A 20,493-nucleotide genomic window follows, 5' to 3' on the forward strand; every position below is an offset into this window, starting at 1 on the left:
ATGCAGCTTTGTGCCTTCGGCATCCCCTATGCCTTCGGCACCCCCGTGCCTAGCTCTATTATCTTGCAACATGCAAGTCTTATGCCTTCGGCACCCTCGTGCCTAGGCCCATCACCTTGCAACATGCAAGTCTTATGCCTTCGGCACCCTCGTGCCTAGGCACATTGCCTTGCGACATGCAAGCTTTGTGCCTTCGGCATCCCCTATGCCTTCGGCACCCCCGTGCCTAGCTTTATTGTCTTGCAACATGCATGTCTTATGCCTTCGGCACCCTCGTGCCTAGGCCCATCACCTTGCGACATGCAAGTCTTATGCCTTCGGCACCCTCGTGCCTAGGCCCATCACCTTGCGACATGCAATTCTTATGCCTTCGGCACCCTCGTGCCTAGGCATATTGCCTTGCGACATGCAAGCTTTGTGCCTTCGGCATCCCCTATGCCTTCGGCACCCCCGTGCCTAGCTTTATTGTCTTGCAACATGCAAGTCTTATGCCTTCGGCACCCTCGTGCCTAGGCCCATCGCCTTGCGACATGCAATTCTAATGCCTTCGGCACCCTCGTGCCTAGGCACATTGCCTTGCGACATGCAAGCTTTGTGCCTTCGGCAACCCCTTCACCTTCGGCACCCTCGTGCCAAGTTCTCTCCCTTCCAAATGTCCTTCTTACCCGGGGACTTGGGGGACTATGGGTAGTGCACTATACGGCTTGGAAGATGAACTATGGTGTTGCTCGGCCAGTGCACTTAAAATTACAAGTCCCCAACCAAGAAGTACCTTCTTACTCGAGAACTTGGGGGACTACTGTTGGTACCGTAACTGACCGAGCAACTAGTTAGGCTAGATCATCCACGTGCCATGCTTTGAGAGGTCATCACCTTAGCCAAAGAAGCATCACCACAAATCACAACTCTAAGCAAAGCAAGAGGAGTCCCACATCGGAAAACTACAAGAGATGAAGACTCCCCCTCACCTATAAAAGAAGACTGCTCTTTCCTTAGAAGAGGATCCTGGTCTTGGACCTAGACCCTTAGGCCTTGGACTCTCTCTTCTGGATCCATCTCTGGGCTGGGCTTCTCACTTGTTATCTTTATATTTGGGTCTAATCCCCTTGTACAAATGTAAACAAACATTATCATAATGAGAACACCCTTCTCCGTGGACGTAGCCCATCATTCGGGTGAACCACGTATATCTTGTCTTTTATATGTTTATCGCTTGCCCAAATCCTCACACACTTGGTGAAGGTCCTCACCTTCATCCATCATCTATCACACCTCATCACTAAGTTGGACTCAACCTTGGCCTAACCATTTTGAGCATCAACAATATATTTTAGATTATGAAGCTACATACGATATCTCGGGTCTTCCTAAAGTATCATCCATTCCAATGCATTCAAGCATGCAAGGATGTGCCTATTTGGGCTTGTATAATTCATCGAACATCTCTAATCCAAATAGAATCTATAATTAATTTGACTTGCTTGAAATCACTCATTGGAGAAATATTCAATTGAGATTTTAATAGATTATTTTGAAGTTTAAAAGTTTAGTGGTATTCAATTAGGATTTTTAAGTAATCAATAAAAATATGGTGGTATTCAATTAATTTTTTTAAATAATCAATCCAAGTCTTGTGGTATTCAATTAGGACTTTTAAAAGATAAGAAAAAGTAAGGTGGTATTAAAAAACTTAACGATTTTGAGGTATTTCGTTAAATGGTGTATTGTGTGAGACTTTGAAGTGGGTGATATAAATACCAAACCCCATAAAAAAATCCCACCCTCCTACGCTTGATTCTCACGTTTTTTATTTTTGGGGAAGATGAACAAATGAAGATAAACAAGGTACTCATGGCTTTACAAGGGCTTGGTTTAACAAGACTCGATCCTTCTGTATTTAGTGGATAGACTCAGATAGTTGTCTTTGTTTTCTTTGCTTTCTCTAGTCTATCTTGTTTTCTTTTTCTCCTGGCTGTTTGGTTGCAGGAGGTGTTTCCCGGCTGCCTTTCTTTTGGCTTCATGTCTATACTGTTTGTTTGCTTTCACCTTATGGATAATCTCTTTGCCCAATAAAAAAAGAGACTTAGATGGCCTACCTTCAGATATCTAAACAATAATTTCAGATACGTTGCTTTTAATAGTTGTTCATATTATGCAATATGCGTGCATTTTTCTCAATTGATTTTCAGCTCATTTATTTCCTTTGATTTATTTCTCTTTCTTTAGTCAATTTGTGCAATCAATTTGAGTGACAAGTGTTCTGTATTAGTATCATGTCATAGCTGGACCATTTTGACTTGTTTTCAGCTGTCCAGTTTCTTATTTGAATTGATTTAATTAACTTGTCTGTTGCAATATTTATAAATTCAATTAATTCAAGATTTTTCCTTTTTCCTATGTCAATTCTCAGTTCCAGACCAAGTTCTCTATCCAAAACTTAATAGTTGTATGGTTTTAGTTGAATGACAGTTATGTTTGAATTTTGGGACCGCTATGGTTTTAACTCTAGAACAGGAAAGCCACACATGACAGATAGTAATGATAACTTGAGCTAAGATTGGTGTAACTTCAACTTCTGCTTCTTTAAAGGCTTGACATCCTTTAACTAATGGGAAAGATGGCTAACCTGAATCTAATCCACACTTCGGTGAAATCTACTTTGGAGAATACAAGAAAGTCCTACATGAATTAAAATCATAAGTAAAATCTTGTAATTACAATCTATTAAAATCATAAGAAAAATCATGTAATAACAAATCATGCTGAAATCTATTACATTAAAATAATGTAATTACAATCTATTAAAATCTTAATTGAATACACCCTCCGTTAGATTCTCCTCATTTTTGGTACTTCCTTGAGCTTGTGGATGTATCTTTTAAAAATATCCATTACAATTGTGGTACACATGGATGTTGAACAGGGTCACAAGTGCTCACATGACAACCTTTTGCGATATTCCAAAATGCCTATACTTTACAAACCACAGCTACAAGCCATGTGTTTTAATCCTTGAAGCAAATGGAGACTACACCAAGTCAAGGAGGAGGAGCTTAATTAATGGTATTTTATTGTTGTTGATGAGCACATTTTATATCTTAATTTATATTCCTAAAATATATTTATTAGTCCCTTTTATCTGATAAATTTAGTTTATTTTGATGAAATTTTGTATTGTGTAGAGTTAGAGACAAAAGGTTAAATTTGGTGCATTACTTTGACTAACTGTCACTACTACAAAAAAGCAAAAAGACGACGGTAAATCACCGTCGTGTATTCGGTTTTTCAATGGTCGTGGAATCCACCGTCATCTTTTCCCTCATAAACCACGATGCTAAATCACCGTCGTTGTTAAAACATACAACGTCATCAACAAATACAAAACGACGTCTTTGTACTGCAAAAAGATCTAAAAAAGTAGTCGAGGATGAGAATAGACGACCAACTCTCTAAAAAAACCGTCGTTAAAAAGGAAAAATATGACACATATTAAGAGAACAAGGCCGCAAGATAGACATACAACGACGAAAATAAAAATACGACGCCGTTAAATATCATTTTCACGACAATAAAAAATTTGACGTCTTTAAATACATTAGAAGACGACGTTATTGATACCTACTACGTCGCATATATAAAAACAGTCGTCGTAAAATTAATTTTCCACTTCGATTTTTCGATAAAAGATGACGTGGAAATAGTTGTCAGTGTCATTATTTACGACGTATGTATTTATAGAGTAGACGTTGAAAAACGAAACAACGTCGGTTACAAATATATGAGAGTCGTATTACAAAATTTATACGTCATATTTTCAGAAACAAACAACGACGATAAATATTAGACGTTGTTAAATAAAACAACGTCGGAAAACAATAAAAACAGACGTGTTTAGTCTGCTAAAGTTCTAGAAAATAGTCGAGGATGAGAATAGACGACCAACTCAAACAAATCACCGTCGTTAAAAAGGAAAAATATGACACATGTTAAAAGAACAAGGCCGCAAGATATACATACAACGACGACAACTAAAATACTACGCCGTTAAATATAATTTACACGACAAGAAAAAATATGACGTCTTTAAATACATGAGAAGACGACGTTATTGAAATATACTACGTCTCTTATTTACAAACAACCGTCGTGAAATAAATTTTCCACTTCGATTTTTCTAAAAAAGATGACGTGGAAATAGTTGTCAGTGTCATTATTTACGACGTATGTATTTATACAGTTGACGTTGAAATGCGAAACAACGTCGGTGGCATTTATATAGTCGACGTTGTATTTATATCTATCATCATTACTCACGACGCACTTAATAATATAGACGACGTTGAACTTCTAAACAACGTCGGTTCCAAATAAATGAGAGCCGTATTACAGAACATATAGACGGCGTTGATTATGATGAGAGCCGTATTACAAATAACGTCGTTTAATTGTTATTAGACGGCGGTTATAATGAATTTCCGTCGGAATTCATTTCGTTCCTCTTCGTTTATAAAAGAACTTGCGACGTGGAAAATGTATGATGACGTCGTATTTTTTAACGTTCAGATTATATATCTCGTTTTTTAGACGTCGGTATTATGGGATTGGAGTCGTGTTATTTTGAATTACATGGCGGTTCTTAATCTTTCCCCGACGTGATATCCTGAATAATTGCTTCACAATAGCGTCGTGGTTCTTCATTGTTACGTTGCTTTAAGACGTCGGTAAATATGCTGAATAACTGGTTCACAATAACGTCGTGTTTTATTTGGCATATATAGACTACGGATTTTCAACAGACGTCGTCTATTATAAGTAATACAAACGACGGTTTATGAAAAAACCGTCGTGTATAAGTAATACAACGACGGTAGTTTAAAAAAACCGTCGTGTAATCGTCGTCGTATGCCTTAAAATTCGTCGTGTCTCAGTTTATTTTCAAGAACACAAAACCCATTAAGAACACAACATATATATGAAACCAAGCAAGAAACCAACATATACATGAAACCAAGCATGAAAACAATAAATCCATTCCCAATTCAACATAACATAGGGTGATTAAAAGATACGACAAAATTAAATCCATTCCCAATTCAACATAACAGATAATGTAATCCATGAACCCATTAAACAGAAAATCCATGAACCCATACCTATAAGCACATTATTAACAGATCGCAAAGCATACACATAAAACCCTTTAACAAAACAACCTAATATCACTCGAATCGAATTTACAAGGGGAAGATAGGGTTTGTACTTATAGGTTGGACGAGCTCACAGATTCGACGGAGCCTGGAGAGTGCAACTTTGCACCTTCTCCAGAGCGAAAAATGACAAGATCAAATAAAGGTGTACTTTTGCTGGAAATCAACACAAAAAGACACAGATCACCAACTTCCAAATGATTGTCACGCACAACGTCCATCCAACCACGCCTGAATCTGGGCCTTCCTTTGCTCAAACCAACAGACCAAAGTTCTACAAGTACCGACGTAAATTTAATATTCCACGACGGAAACTTCATTTTTCGGATTAAGAACGTAAGGCCGTTCATTTTGAAGCTTCATTTTTCGGATTAATTTTAAATTAATTTTGAATTTTTTATATAACGACGACTGAAAAACCACGTCGGTGTTAAGAAATTAAAGACGTTGTAAATTATATAAACCGACTTACATATTAAAATGACGTCGTTTAAAGCGTAAACCATGTCGTATGTTTTTCTGTACGACGTAAAATATGTATTCCACGACGCAACCACCGTCGTTAAAAATTAATACCCTAAACCCATAAAACTAAATTATACAATTTAAAAAATTAAGTTTATAAAAGGTTTTATGGTTTTAAAGCCTAACATATACCCTAGACTACCCAAAAATTATACTTTAAAAATAAACCCCAATAAATAACAACCCTAATCTCTAAACCCTAGACTCTAAACCCTAAACCATAAAACTAGAAGTGATTTTATGACTCATCAAAACAATTTTGTTTTGGATGGTCATTTTAAATTTTTGTTATTCAAAATGAATTTTTTCAAGGTTTATGTGGAAGAAAATATATCAATGACTTCATAGGAGTTGACTTTTCAATTTTCTGATTTATTTTAAATTTATTTTGAATATTTTGATATAAAAATAATAAAATATTCTTACCACAACAACAAACCACGTCGGTGTTAATAAATTGTAGACGTTGTAAATTGTAATAGACTACTAAGTCGTTAAAATGACGTCGTTAAAATGAGAAACCATGGCGGCTATTTAAATATACGACGTAAAATATATATTCCACGACTTAACCGCTGTCGTTACATAAACGTCGTCGATGATACCCTGAACCCTTAAGAAATTGAAGATGTTGTAAACCATAAACGACTCAATTGTTCAAAGAACGTCGTCTAACTATATTTTTACGTCGTATTTGTTTAAAACACGAAACAACAAAATACGACGGTTTTTGACTTTATTAGGTCGTTGGAAAAGTATTACACGTCGGTTAAGCAATTTGTATGTTTTTTTTTTTTAATTTAAGAAAACCTCAACAAATTTTTACATTACATATTATAGAGAAAATTTGTACATTATACATAAATATCAAGTGTTCAATAATTGCCCTGTTTAATAATTTGGAAAACAAACTCTGCCCATTCATTCCGGACTTCATCAATGGCTTCTTGGGGGTATGAAGCTTCCTGGTTTCCCTTGGCATACTGCATAAACAATGACTATTAGGGTTTATAAATAAAAAGAAATTCAATCACAGACGACGATATTTTTCATAACCGACGTAGTATATCCATTCAACGACGTTAATTTTACATGACCGTCGTTGATAATACAAAAAACGACTTGAAATGTATGAAGGTAATTTCTTCTTACCTTATTCTCAAACCCCAAGGAAGGATCCATGATGATGTCCCTCATGAAGCGCATCACATAATACCCGCATTCGACATTGCTGGGTTGCTTTGGTGTGCCTGAGAGAGTTTTCCAAATTACATTTTTACGTCCTGCTCGGGCTATGTGGGTATTATATATTTTTAAAGCACTGTTCACGATGTTTTTCGCCTCTTCGTCGACCACACGATGACCTGGCAGAGGATCCAGAAAATAGACGGTCTCCTTCTTTGCTCTTACAATCAGCAAGATCCAATGACGGCTGCACAAAATTAATATAAAAACGACGGTTATTTACAAAAACGACGTATTATAGTATTTCACACGACGAAATAAAGTAGATAACGACGACATTATATATTTATCACGACGATAAATAAATACCGACGTGGTTAGTAGTTTCAAACGACTAAATAAAATAAAACACCGACGTGATTAGTTTATAAGCTGTCATTTATTGAAAATCATAAAAACAAAATCCTAAGGAGACTAACCCTGGATTGTAAGGCATCATGAAAATCTGTTCACCGTCTGTCTTCTGAAGTCGAGCTGCTACCAGTCGTGATCTTTCAGTTATTGTGCCAGAGTTAGCACTAACTGTAGCAGGGTCGATAAAGCCAACCATGCTGCACATATTGGCTTGTTTCAAAATATCGTGTAAGTACCTAAATACATAAAATAATATAAACAAGTCAGCACAAACAAACACGACGGTTATGTATAAAAAAACGACGTATTATAATATTTCACACGACGTACTGAAATAGATGAGGACGTTATAATATATTTATCACGACGGTAGTTAGTTAAGACGACGTGGTTAGTTAGTTAAGACGACGCAATATATAAACCAACGAGGTATTATTTTAGAAGTACAAACCTCATATATACAGCCAATACAGTAGCTCCAATTTCTTCCATGCCTGCAAATTGTGTAATATCTTCAGGCAGGAGGAAGGTATCGCGCTCACCACCAAACACCTCCTTATCAATTGTAAATTGGAGTGTCTTATCCTCAGGCAGGAGTGTCGTTTCCACAAAACGACAAAGGGTTTTTAAAGAAGATGGCGCCTCCATATTTGAATAAGCACCAACTTCAATAACCTGTTTAAAGAAATAAAAAAAATGACGTGGTAATTCAATAAAGACGACGGTTTAAGGAATAAAACGTCGTCTTAAAAGTATTTAAACGACGGTGAAAAAACTGTCGTGGTAATTCAATAAAGACGACGGTTTTATGAATAAAGCGTCGTCTGAAACCATTTAAACGACGGTGCAAAAACCGTCGTTTAAATATTTTATTACGTCTTAAAAAAAGTCCGCCGTCTAAGTTTTAAACAAACGACGGATTAAATAAAAATATCGACGTCTGAAATTTTGAAAAACAAATAAAAAAGGCAAAGTTATGTGAACATACCTTGTCGTCATGCTTTTCTTCATCTTCTTTCTCCTTTTCTTCTTCCTTCTCTTCATCTCTTTTTTCTTCTTCCTTCTCTTCATCTGGCTGATGTTTCCCCATTTTGGCAGTATCATCCTCCAAATGTAGGGATCTCACATCACCTCCAGAGCAGCTAGCTTTGTCAGACATTGGATTTTTGGGGCTTTGGCTAATTCTTGGTTTAAGCATGCTTGGATCAAAATTGGGAATTAATTGGGAAAGCTGACTCAGGAAATGCTCCCTCTCAGCCTCTACCAATTGTTTTGTCCTAGCCTCCATCCTTAAGGCCTCTTCCCTTGCCTTAGCCTCCATCTTTTTAGTCTCTTCTTGAAGGAGAACTCTTAAACTGTCCTTCAAACGGTCGTCAAAGCTCACCCTCTGTGGTTTGGGCAAATTGAAATATTGCCTTGGGGAAACACCAGCACCAACTCCCCTCACTCTGCCTGGATGCTCGGGGCCCAAAGCCATGGTCAGCACATCATTGCTGCCATCTACTCTGACTTTGCCTTCCGAGACTTGTTTCTGCAATTCATCCTAAAACAAAGATAAACAAAAAAACACACGACGGTTATTTATGTATAAACGACGTATTATATAATTTCACACGACGCAATAACGTATAAACCGACGTTATTATAACTTATCACGACGGTAGTTATACCGACGTGGTTATTTATTTAAAACGACGAAATGAATAAACAACCGACGTCTTATGCTATAATTAAAGAAAACAGAGTAGTGATTCCTATTTAGACCGTTAACGACGTTTTTAAAAAAGTTTCGACGTGGTAATATCATTCAAACGACGCGAAAATGAACCACCGACGTCTTATGCTATAATTACAGAAAATTAGTAGTGATTCCTATTTAGACCTTTAACGACGTTTTTAAAAACTTTTCGACGTGGTAATATCATTCACACGACGAAAAATATAACATACGACGTAATAAGAATAATTCACATTTTAATAAAAATTTAAAACAGAGTGATAGTAGGCTTACAATTAATTTTGCTTTCTCTGCCACCTTTGGATCAGGGATGTTACCATGTTTGTCCTGTCTAGCTCTCTTCCATAAGGTAGATCGATCAATTTCTACCCCAGGCATGGTTTCCTCCAATTGATCCTCCAATCCAGCATATCCTTTTCGAGACAATCGATGATTGTACTCGAGTTTCTCCCTAATCTGTGCATGTTGAGAATGCACAGACTCAAAATCTTTGGATAGCCTTGAAGCTACAAAGGCATCCCATTGTGCTTTCTCTATGAATTTATATGTTTCAGGGGGTTGGCTTAATTTCTCCCTGTCATTGGTGTATGGAAGGATATAATGCCTCGTTAGTGTAGACTTGAAATCCTTCCATTTCTTGGAAGCAGAAGCTAAAACAGAGGTCTTGCCCCCTTGGCCTACGACAAAAGCCATGTCAACTGCTTCCCAAATCTGCTCCTTTATATCCTTGGGGATTTGGGACCATTTCTTGTCCACAAGTGGGATCCTGGAGCGTGCCAACACACCAATATACGACTGCATCTCAATATGTGCTTGGCCAACACCTTTCCCCCTTTTATTGTACTCAACAATTGGCCTCAGTTTCTGAAGCTTTCTCTTCACAACACGAGGCATTGTGCTCATACCTCGACCAGTCTTTGAATCATCAGAGATTGTTGTCTGGCTGGTTGGTTCTGTCTCAGCAGATGATGAAGCAAACTTCATCTTCTTCGAAGACTTCATCTCCTTCGAAGACTTGTCTTGAGGAGCTACCATTCCAAGCTTCTTGGAGCCAGAATCCTTAGTTTGTTGTTGAGAAACCATTTTAACAGACAAAACTGAAAGTGAAAATATTTCAGGAAAACATTAAGAACACAAACGACGGTATTAAAAAAATACGACGTATGATATGATTTTAGACGACGCAATGAAATAATCTCAGACGTAATAAATGTTTAAAACCATTATTTACATAACGTCGTGGTATATATGTTCACACGACGTCAATAGTAATACACCGTCGTGGTAAACTATTATTTATATAACGTCGTGGTATTTATGTTCATACGACGTTAATAGTAATACACCGTCGTGGTATTAACATTCACACGACGTAAAACAATAAGATATTTTGTCGTCTATATTAGATACCAACCCTAGTTTCTTTTTCTTTATATTTTATCAAATAAGGGAAAAACAAAAACCATTGTTCAGAGAAATCAAACCTGCAATTAAACAAGCATATAAAAAAAGACTATTATTTTAAAAACAACTTTGTCAATTTTCAGACGACGCTAGAACAACTGACGAACCGTCGTGGTCTACCGTCGTCTTATTTAGTTGAGGTAGTTGTCTTCAAAGTTGGAAACTTTCCCTCTTTGTCTGTATATTTTATCAAACTTGGAAAGAAGTAAAATGATTTTGGCCAGAAAAAAGGTAAAAAGATTTTTCAAACAAAAAACGTATGAGCATGCAAAACAGTAACCAAAATAGTGAAAATGAAAGCTTACCTTTTGCGTGCAATGAAAGCAAGAGGAAGATGATCGATGTTTAAGTTCAAGGACGACGAAGAAGACGAGAGGAAGACGATGAGAAACTCTGACAATGCTCTGACAAGGAAAAAAGACGAAAAGGTTTCTCTGGAGATTGAAATTTTTAATCGGGTTTGGAAACAGTGCATGTGTAAGTCGAAAAGTTGCTTACATATAAAACCATTTCAAAAAAATAATACGGCGGTTACATTTAACTACGTCGTTTTTAACTAACACGACGAAATATTTTTCGTTCGACGTGGAATCATTTCATTTAACGTCGTTAGGTTTAATATAACCGACGTGGATTTTAATTTTTAAATTATGAATAGAATTTTTTTTCCCGTGACCTTTCAGTTTATTTTTCAATTACAGTGCGTTATAAATAGAGTTTTTTTTCCGGAGGAAATTTAAAACGAAGGAAATTAATATTCTGCAATATGTAAAGTTTCTTTTTTGGATGACAGATTTAAATAAAATAAGAATATAAAAACAACTAATGTGTAAGTCAAGTAGACGAAAAGTTGCTTACATATAAAACCATTTCAAAAAAATAATATGGCGGTTACATATAACTACGACGTATAAAGTACAAAATACGACGGTAAATTTAACTTCGGACGTGGTAAATAAATACGACAGTAGTGTTGTAGGTACCGTCGTAGTAAACTCAAAAATTAAAGTACATAAGTAATAACTCGCGTCATGGTAGATTATTTAAGACGTCGTGATTATTAATGTACCGACGTGGAGTTCTGTAATATACGTCAGTAATACCGACGTTGATTTTACAATTTAAACGGCGGTTTTTTGGTAAGGACCGCCGTTGGTTTTAAAAATTTATTCTATAAATTTGTCGCTTTCATTCATTTTCGCGGTTTACATTTAGGGTTCCAAGTTCTTCCTCTCTCAGAGACACTGTCTCTCACATCTCAAAGACAATAATTTGGAGGTCTTTCTCAAAGAGAAATTGAGCTTACATTTAGGCTAGTTGACAAGAAGAAGCTTGTCAACTAGCCTTCTCACTTCCTTGATCAAGCCTGATAGGACACTTAGTGCTTCTGAATACTCCTTGCTTTCCATCAAAAGAGATGCAAGCCTGGCCTCCACTCGCTGTCGAAGGAAAGTTCGCTTCTCAAGGAAATCTGCAGATCAGATGTGCCTGATCCTCTGCTTGATTTTTTTGACTAAGAAGATCCGTCAGATTTGTGATAGCCTCTTCCTTTATCCGTAGAGCTTCAGAAGAAGAAGATGGGTTTCAAGAATGCGATAAAGAATAGAAATGGCTTCAGATGGCCTCTAAAGCATGAGCAATCGAATAGTAGTTGCTGGGAGATATGATGAAGACATTGTCAATGCTTTGAACTATACAAGTCCTGCAGAAAGATAAAGGACCAAACTGTTAAAAAACTGAAACAACGGCGGTTTTCTGTTCTACCGTCGTCTTTTCTCGTCGTCTATATTAAGGTAAGATGGCGGTAGATTTATAATTACCGACGTAGATTATTTTGTTAAACGTCGTTAAGTGTACTACAACCGACGTGGATTTTATTTTTAAATTATAAATAGAGTTTTTTTCCAGAATTCTTTCAGTTTTAGTTTTCAATTACAAAGCGTGATAAATAGATTTTTCTTTCCCGAGGAAATTTAAAATGAGGGAAATTAATGTTCTAGAATTTGTAAACTAACACGACGCAATATTACTAACCCGAGGAAATTATAAATAGATTTTGCTTTCCTGAAGAAATTTTAAATTAATTCAGTTTGAAACAAAACGACGGTTTTTTGTTATGCCGTCGTTTTTAACTAACACGACAGATTTAAATAAAATAAGAATATAAAAACAACGACTGTTTTTTTACTACTGTCATCGTTTTTCGTCGTCTTAAGTAAGACTAAGACGACGTAATATATTTGTTGAGCGACGTTGATTTGTTTTTAAACGTCGTTAGGTATAATATAACCGTCGTTGAAAATTGTCTCTCTGATTGCAAATTTGCAACGACGTTGATCAACTTCCAAAAAATTGTCTCTCTGATTGCAAATCTGTGTTATCTGTTAAGATTATTTTGTATTTTAAAGCCGTGGATTTGTTTGTAATTATACGGCGTCTTATACGAAAACCTCGTCGTGTTATTTTATGAGTAAAAACGGCGGCTTTTATTGAAATCGTCGCCTTTACTTTCTACGTCGGTCTATTCATAACTTCTGCCGTTCTTTGTTTGCTTTGATTTTACACTGCGGAAATCTGTTTCAAATAGACGTCGGTTGTTTAATTAGGTACGTCGTTGTTTTTGAACAGCCATTTGAATCTCCATTTTTTAGTTGTCTAAGGTGGTATTACACGACGGTGTTTTTAGAACCGTCGTCTTTTTAAAAACCACGACGGTTTTCACTTAGACCGTCGTTGTTTTCTGGTCGTCTTTTTCACTTTTTGTAGTAGTGTGTGCTTCTATTTGTTATTGTTGGTGTTTTTCTTTTCTTTTTCTTTTTAAGGTACAATAGAAATTTTGTATGTTTCTCTAACAACAAATGACTTGGAGAGATAGTCTAGAGTCCTGAATCTTTGCATCATGAGGAGGAAATGGTTTAGTGGACAGAAAGTTAAGGCCATGGGCTGAAGCTTTATAGGCTGTTCCGTTAAAAAACCACAGCTAGGTTAGTACATGTCTCTGTGTTTTCACATGGGTTAATCAAAATGTTATTGTTTCTTGAATGCTTATGTGATCTTGATTTATATCATTGACTGAAATAACTCCAAGAGATTATCTACAGTGATTCTTTTTTGTTTCTTCAATGCAAAATTTAACTGTTATATTATCACACTCATTCAAATCAGAAAGTTACGTGTTTTGTAACAATGGGGAAATAATCCTTTTACTTTTTGGTGCAAGTCTGATGGATAAGTTTCTTCTATTAATCAACATGGTGCAAATCTTGTTTTTCATTTGAAATTATCTTTTTGTAAATAATTATTCTTTGTTTGGATAAATTTATAGTACATCAGAGAATAGAGGACAGAAGACAACACTACTACATTTTACACTTTGCGCGACGAAGAGAATTTCGTCGCGCAAAATACATTGTAGTCGCACAAATTTTAACGCGACAGAAACTTCGTCGCGCAAAGATCGTGAAGAAAGACTTTGCGCGACCAAGTTCTTTCATTGGTCGCGCAAAGTGACTTTGCGAGACGAAAAAATATTGGTCGCGCAAAGTAACTTTGCGCGACGAACAAATATTGGTCGCGCAAAACTTTGCGCGACGAAACACGTTGGTCGCGCACAGGTTTGCGTGACGAAAAATATTTGTCGCGCAAAGTTTTGCGCGACGAAACACATTGGTCGCGCAAAGGTTTGCTCGACGAAACACATTGGTCTCGTAAAGGTTTACGCGACGAAAAATATTTGTCGCGCAAAGTCTCAAAAAAATTTATAAAAAATAAAAAATTCCCGCGTCCCATTTTTGGTACCCGCCTACATTTTTAGAGTTTTGCGCGACAAATAATAACGTCGAGCAAATATTTGCGCGACGAAATATTTTTTGTGTTTTAAATTTTTTTAATTAAAATAAACTAATTTAATAGTTTGTGCTACAAAATATTTTGTCGCGCAAGGTTTTTGACTTTTTGTTTTATTATTTCTTTAATATTAATTTATTTATATTAATTTTTTCAAATTTTTACTTTTTAAATTTAATTTAATTGTATGATTTTTTTTAAATCACTTTAATTTAAATTGATATTAATTTAATTATATTAATTTTTTCGAATTTTTACTTTTTAACTTTAATTTAATTGTAAGATTTTTCTTAATTACTTTAATTTAAATTGACATATTCAAAATAAAATTACATATGAAAAATAGTGATCAAATTATCCAATAAATATATATATAATATTCAAAATGTACACATAAATTAACAAAGTACAATAATAAAATCCTAATACAAGCGTATTGTGGTGGTAGTGGTGGATGATATGTTTTGATAGCTTCCTAATCCTCAACTTTAGCCATCAAAGTCTCGATGATTACCTACAAAAAAACAAATATGGTCAAATAACAACAACAACAAAAAAAAGAATATATAATCTCCCCTAAAATTGTTATACCACAAATCCAACCCAAACTCCAATCTCTCCCCTTTACTCAACCTCAAACCCCACACAAAATCAAAACTAACTCCAAAAACACATATTAATGAAAAAAATTTAAAATTTGGAGAGAATATACCTTTTGGCAAGATTGAGAGTGAGTGAGAATGAGAGGGAGAAGTGACTGTGAGAGAATTAGATAAGATAGTGATAGAGAGTGAGAGATAGTGAAAGATAGACGAGAGAGTGAGTGAGAGTGAGAGATAGTGAAGAGAGAGATGAGAGATTAAGTAAGAGGAGTGAGTGTGAGAGAAATTGTGGGATTTGGGGAGAGGGAAAGAGAGAGGAGAGGTAAGAGTAGAGAAAGACATTGAGAAAATGGTGGAGTTATTTCGGTTTTAAAAATCGTATCACTTTGCGCGACGAAAAATATTGTTGGTCGCGCAAAGTTTTGCGCGACGAATATAGAAATATTGGTCGCGCAAAGTCTAAAAAAAATTTAAAAAAAAAATAAATTTCCCGCATCCCATTTTTGGTACCCGCCAAAATTTAACTTTGCGCGACGAAAAATACGTATTGGTCGCTCAAAGTCTAAAAAAAAAAAAAAAAAAATTTAAAATTCCCGCATCCCATTTTTGGTACCCGCCAAAATTTAACTTTGCGCGACGAATATAGGAATATTGGTCGTGCAAAGTCTAAAAAAAATTATTTTAAAAAAAAAATTTCCCGCATCCCATTTTTGGTACCCGCCAAAATTTTTAAATTTTTGCGCGACGAAAAGTACATATTGGTCGTGCAAAGTCTAAAACAATTGTATAAAAAAAGTCCCGCGTCCCATTTTTGGTACCCGCCCAAATTTTTGCGCGACGAAAAATATATATTGGTCGCGCAAAGTTTTGAGCAACAAAAAATATTGGTCGCGCAAAGTCTAAAGTTTTTTTTTTTTAATTTTAAAAACCCGCGTCCATTTTTGGTACTCGGCCAAATTTTTTGAGTTTTGCATAACGAACTGTTGGTCGCGCAAACTTTTGAAAGACGAAAAATTGGTTCGTAGCATAATATTTATAAAAATAATTGTTTTGAATAATTAAAAATAAAAAAAATTTATTTTATGATTTAAAATATAATTAAGGTGAAAGCTACTTAATAAATGTATATATTATTCAATTTCTTAAGTGTTATACGTACAAAATAAATAAATTTAAAGACTTAATAAATATATATATATACACACACACCATTCAACGATCCAACCGTAAGACTTGTTTGTATATACTTCAAGATCGTATACCCCAAAAATCGCAAAAAATAAATATTCAGAGATCTAGTAACGGGACAAAATTTTTCGATAGTTATAAATGAAAAATCACGATTTAACAGTTATTTTAACTCCGATTTTGATGATTTTTTTACAGCTACACTCCTTGACCCTATATCAATACAATGACTGAATTTGATCTTCAATTTAAAACATTTGCACTAGTGGATACGACAAAATCTTATGTTATATTTAACGAAAGTATAAATAAACTCTTAATTGTTAGTGAATATATTGTTTTGATGGCATATGCATTCTACGAAACTAGTTTCAACGATCCAACCGTCAAACTTGTTTTTTTATACTTCGAGATCATATACGCCAAAAATCGGAAAAAAAAATATTCATAGATCAAGTAACGGGACAAAACTTTTCGACGGTTATAAATGAAAAATCATGATTTAACGGTTATTTTAACTCCGATTTTGATGATTTTTTACAGCTACACTCCTTGACCCTATATGAATATAATGACTGAATTTGATCTTCAATTTAAAATATTTACACTAGTGGATACCACAAAATCTAATGTTATATTTAACGAAAGTATAAATAAACTCTTAATTGTTAGTGAATATATTATTTTGATGGCATACGCATTCTACGAAACTAGTTACAACGATCCAACCGTCAAACTTGTTTGTTTATACTTCGAGATCGTATACACCAAAAATCGGAAAAAATAAACATTCAGAGATCAAGTAAAGGGACAAAACTTGTCAACGGTTATAAATGAAAAATCATGATTTAACAGTTATTTTAACTCCGATTTTGATGATTTTTTACAGCTACACTCCTTGACCATATATGAATACAATGACTGAATTTGATCTTCAATTTAAAATATGTACACTACCACAAAATGTTATGTTATATTTAACGAAAATATAAATAAACTCTTAATTGTTAGTGAATATATTGTTTTGATGGCATACACATTATACGAAACTAGTTTCAACGATCCAACCGTCAAACTTGTTTGTTTATACTTCGAGATCATATACGCCAAAAATCGAAAAAAATAAACATTTATAGATCAAGTAACGGGACAAAACTTTTCGACAGTTATAAATGAAAAATCATGATTTAACGGTTATTTTAACTCCGATTTTGATGATTTTTTACAGCTACACTCCTTGACCCTATATGAATACAATGACTGAATTTGATCTTCAATTTAAAATATTTACACTAGTGGATACCACAAAGTCTTATGTTATATTTAACGAATGTATAAATAAACTCTTAATTGTTAGTGAATATATTGTTTTGATGGCATATGCATTCAAAAAAACTAGTTTCAACGATCCAACAGTCAAACTTGTTTGTTTATACTTCGAGATCATATACGCCAAAAATCGGAAAAAATAAACATTCAGAGATCAAGTAATGGGACAAAACTTTTCGACGGTTATAATGAAAAATCACGATTTAACGGTTATTTTAACTCCGATTTTGATGATTTTTTACAGCTACACTCCTTGACCCTATATGAATACAATGAACTAATTCGATTGTCAATTTAAAATATATATTTTCTAACAAAAACCCAATCTGAACAACAATAATATATTTTTCTAACAAAAATCCGATCCGATCTAAAATAATAAATTTAAAGCTACTTAATAAATATATATACCGTTTAATTTCTTAAGTGTTATGCATACAAAATAAAAAACAAAAATAAATTGGTTTAGGTGACAAAATATTTGGATTACTTCATGCAAAGATTTTAAAAAATATTTTATTTATTTTATTTATTTTTATAAGGACTTTGCGCTAGGGGTGGGCACGGTTCGGTTTGGACCGGTTCCGGGGGAAAAATGGAACCTGATCCGATAGTGCAGACCGGTTCGGTTTGGACCGGTTCTGCTCAACATCCATACAGAAATCCGAACCAACCCGGACCTGTCCGGTTCCGGTTCGGTTCTTGCGGTTCCGGTTTTTTTTTTTTTTTTTTTTTTTTTTTTTTTTTTTAAATTTTAACAAATCTGCCCAAAATGTATTTTATATACTAACATACCCCAAATTTGAGGTTCCATCAAGCTTTCAACACATTAAAATGAATCCAACTTCAACAAAAATACAATCCAAATTCAAATGAATCCAACTTCAACAAAAATTCAATCCAACTTCAACATCATCAAAATGAATCCAACTTCAACAAAAATACAATCCAAATTAAATCCAACTTCAACATATAAATTACAACCCAAATTAAATCAAACTTCAACAAAATAAGTTCCAAAATAAATTACTAGCCAAATACAACCCAAATTCAATCCAAATATACATTACAACCCAAATTAAATTCCTCCTAACATTGAAAAGTAGTTGGAGCTATGGTGCTAGGTGTGGATGAACTCATAATATCTACATAAAAAAAACATAAACCCATTAAAACATTAGTCCAACATACATATTATATAATACATTAATAAAGCACATATAAAATTACAAAGACATACCTAATTCAATCGATTCATAGAACTCCATCTCTTGAATTGTTGGCTCATATTGTAAAGAGGATATGTCATCCGACCTTAACCAATTTTGAGAGCAAATTAAGGCCTCCACAATCTTAGGAGTCAAAGAAGCACGAAATGAATTAATTACCCGACCACCCGTGCTAAAGCATGATTCCGAAGCCACCGTTGATACCGGGATGGCAAGCACATCCTTTGCAATAAGTGCCAACCCCGGATACTTAACCCCATTCAATTTCCACCACTTCAAAACATCAAATTCATCAACCACATCTTCAATAGGGTCGGTGATGTACCTATCAATCTCATGCTCCAATACCACAACATCATTTGCTTGAGTCTCTTTTCTCCAATTTTCAGTCATTTGCCTTCGTTTCTTTCCCCCTCGGTTTAGGCTACTACTTGTATTCATTGTAGTAGTATCACTAGAATAACTACTACTTTGAGTAGATGGTGGTGGTGGTGGTGGTGGCATGGCGTACTCTTCATAAAGCTTCTTTAAAATCTCTTTGATCTCATTCTTCTTCTTAACCGCATCTTCCGGATTCTCAAACCGACTTTTCAAGATAAACTCCAAGTTCCCCAATTTGTATCGAGGGTCAAGAACAAGAGCAACCATCAACATTTGGTTCAATTTATCAAGGTCACCCCAATACTTTTTAAACTTCATCTTCATGTTAAGTGCCATGTCCTTCAAAACCTTGGAGGTTTGGGTTTCACTTAATATTTCCTCCTCTTCCATCAACAAATCCTCAATTTCTTCTTCCATTGCAATCAAGTCATGAAATGTGGTGTGGGAAGCGGGATGCAAAGTGACACTCATCTTCAATGTAGCATCATAAAATACCTTTAAAAAATTCACAAAGGTACGAGCATTGTTCCAATCCTCATTAGTTGGTGGCCCTTCCCTCTTTCTAGGGTAATGAGACATAACCACCCCATCTTCGACATCCGGTTCATCTTCACCAAACCAAGAAATATATGGACCTTCATCATCTTCTCCCATTCTCCAAAAGGCCTTTTCAAACTTTAAGGAGGCTTCCAACATCATATATGTGGAATTCCACCTTGTTGGCACATCCAACACCACAAGCCCTTTGCATTCAATTTGCTCTTTCTTAACGCAACTCTTAAAGTCTTCTAACCTTTTGGGAGAAGATCTTACATACTTCACCGCATTTCTTATACACAATATGCTTTTTTCCAACTTCTTCAACCCATCACGAACTATTAAATTCACAATATGAGCACAACACCTAATGTGCATATACTTTCCCTCTAGTAGAAGACTACCGTTTCCCCAATGGCCCATTTTCGACTTCAAATAATCTATAGCCTTTGTGTTTGAAGAAGCATTATCGGCCGTGATGGTTAATATCTTCTTCATATCCCAATCAAGCAAACATGACTCAAGGAGTTTACCAATTGAGTTCCCCTTGTGATTGGAAATGACACAAAAGTTCAAGATTCTTTTGTGCAAGTTCCAATCACCATCTATGAAGTGTGCCGTGATGACCATGTAATTGATGTTTTGAACACTTGTCCAAGTGTCCGTTGTGAGGCATACTCTATGTGGTGCTAATTCTTCTTTCAATTTTTGTTTCATGGCATCATACATTGCCATGAAACGCCTCACAAGTGTCCTACGAGATGGCACTTGAAAATTGGGGTTCAAAGAATTACAAACGGCCTAAACCCTTCTCTTCAACACACTAAACGGGCATCTCATCCATTACT

The 20,493-nt window shown here is 35.1% G+C and overlaps 1 protein-coding gene across 1 annotated transcript in view; it reads right to left on the minus strand.

The window, feature by feature from the left end:
* LOC18770179 (zinc finger BED domain-containing protein RICESLEEPER 2) overlaps positions 18,482-20,493 on the minus strand; it is a 5,879-nt gene continuing 3,867 nt past the window's right edge. Inside the window, exons 7-8 of the mRNA XM_007203767.2 lie at positions 18,739-20,399; positions 18,482-18,643 (exon numbers count right to left, since the gene is read on the minus strand). Coding sequence (XP_007203829.2) covers positions 18,588-18,643; positions 18,739-20,399 — 1,717 coding nt within the window. The 3' untranslated portion in view covers positions 18,482-18,587. The remainder of the gene's footprint in view (positions 18,644-18,738; positions 20,400-20,493) is intronic.

Source organism: Prunus persica, chromosome G7 (assembly GCF_000346465.2).
Source record: "Prunus persica cultivar Lovell chromosome G7, Prunus_persica_NCBIv2, whole genome shotgun sequence".
NCBI lineage: Eukaryota > Viridiplantae > Streptophyta > Magnoliopsida > Rosales > Rosaceae > Prunus > Prunus persica.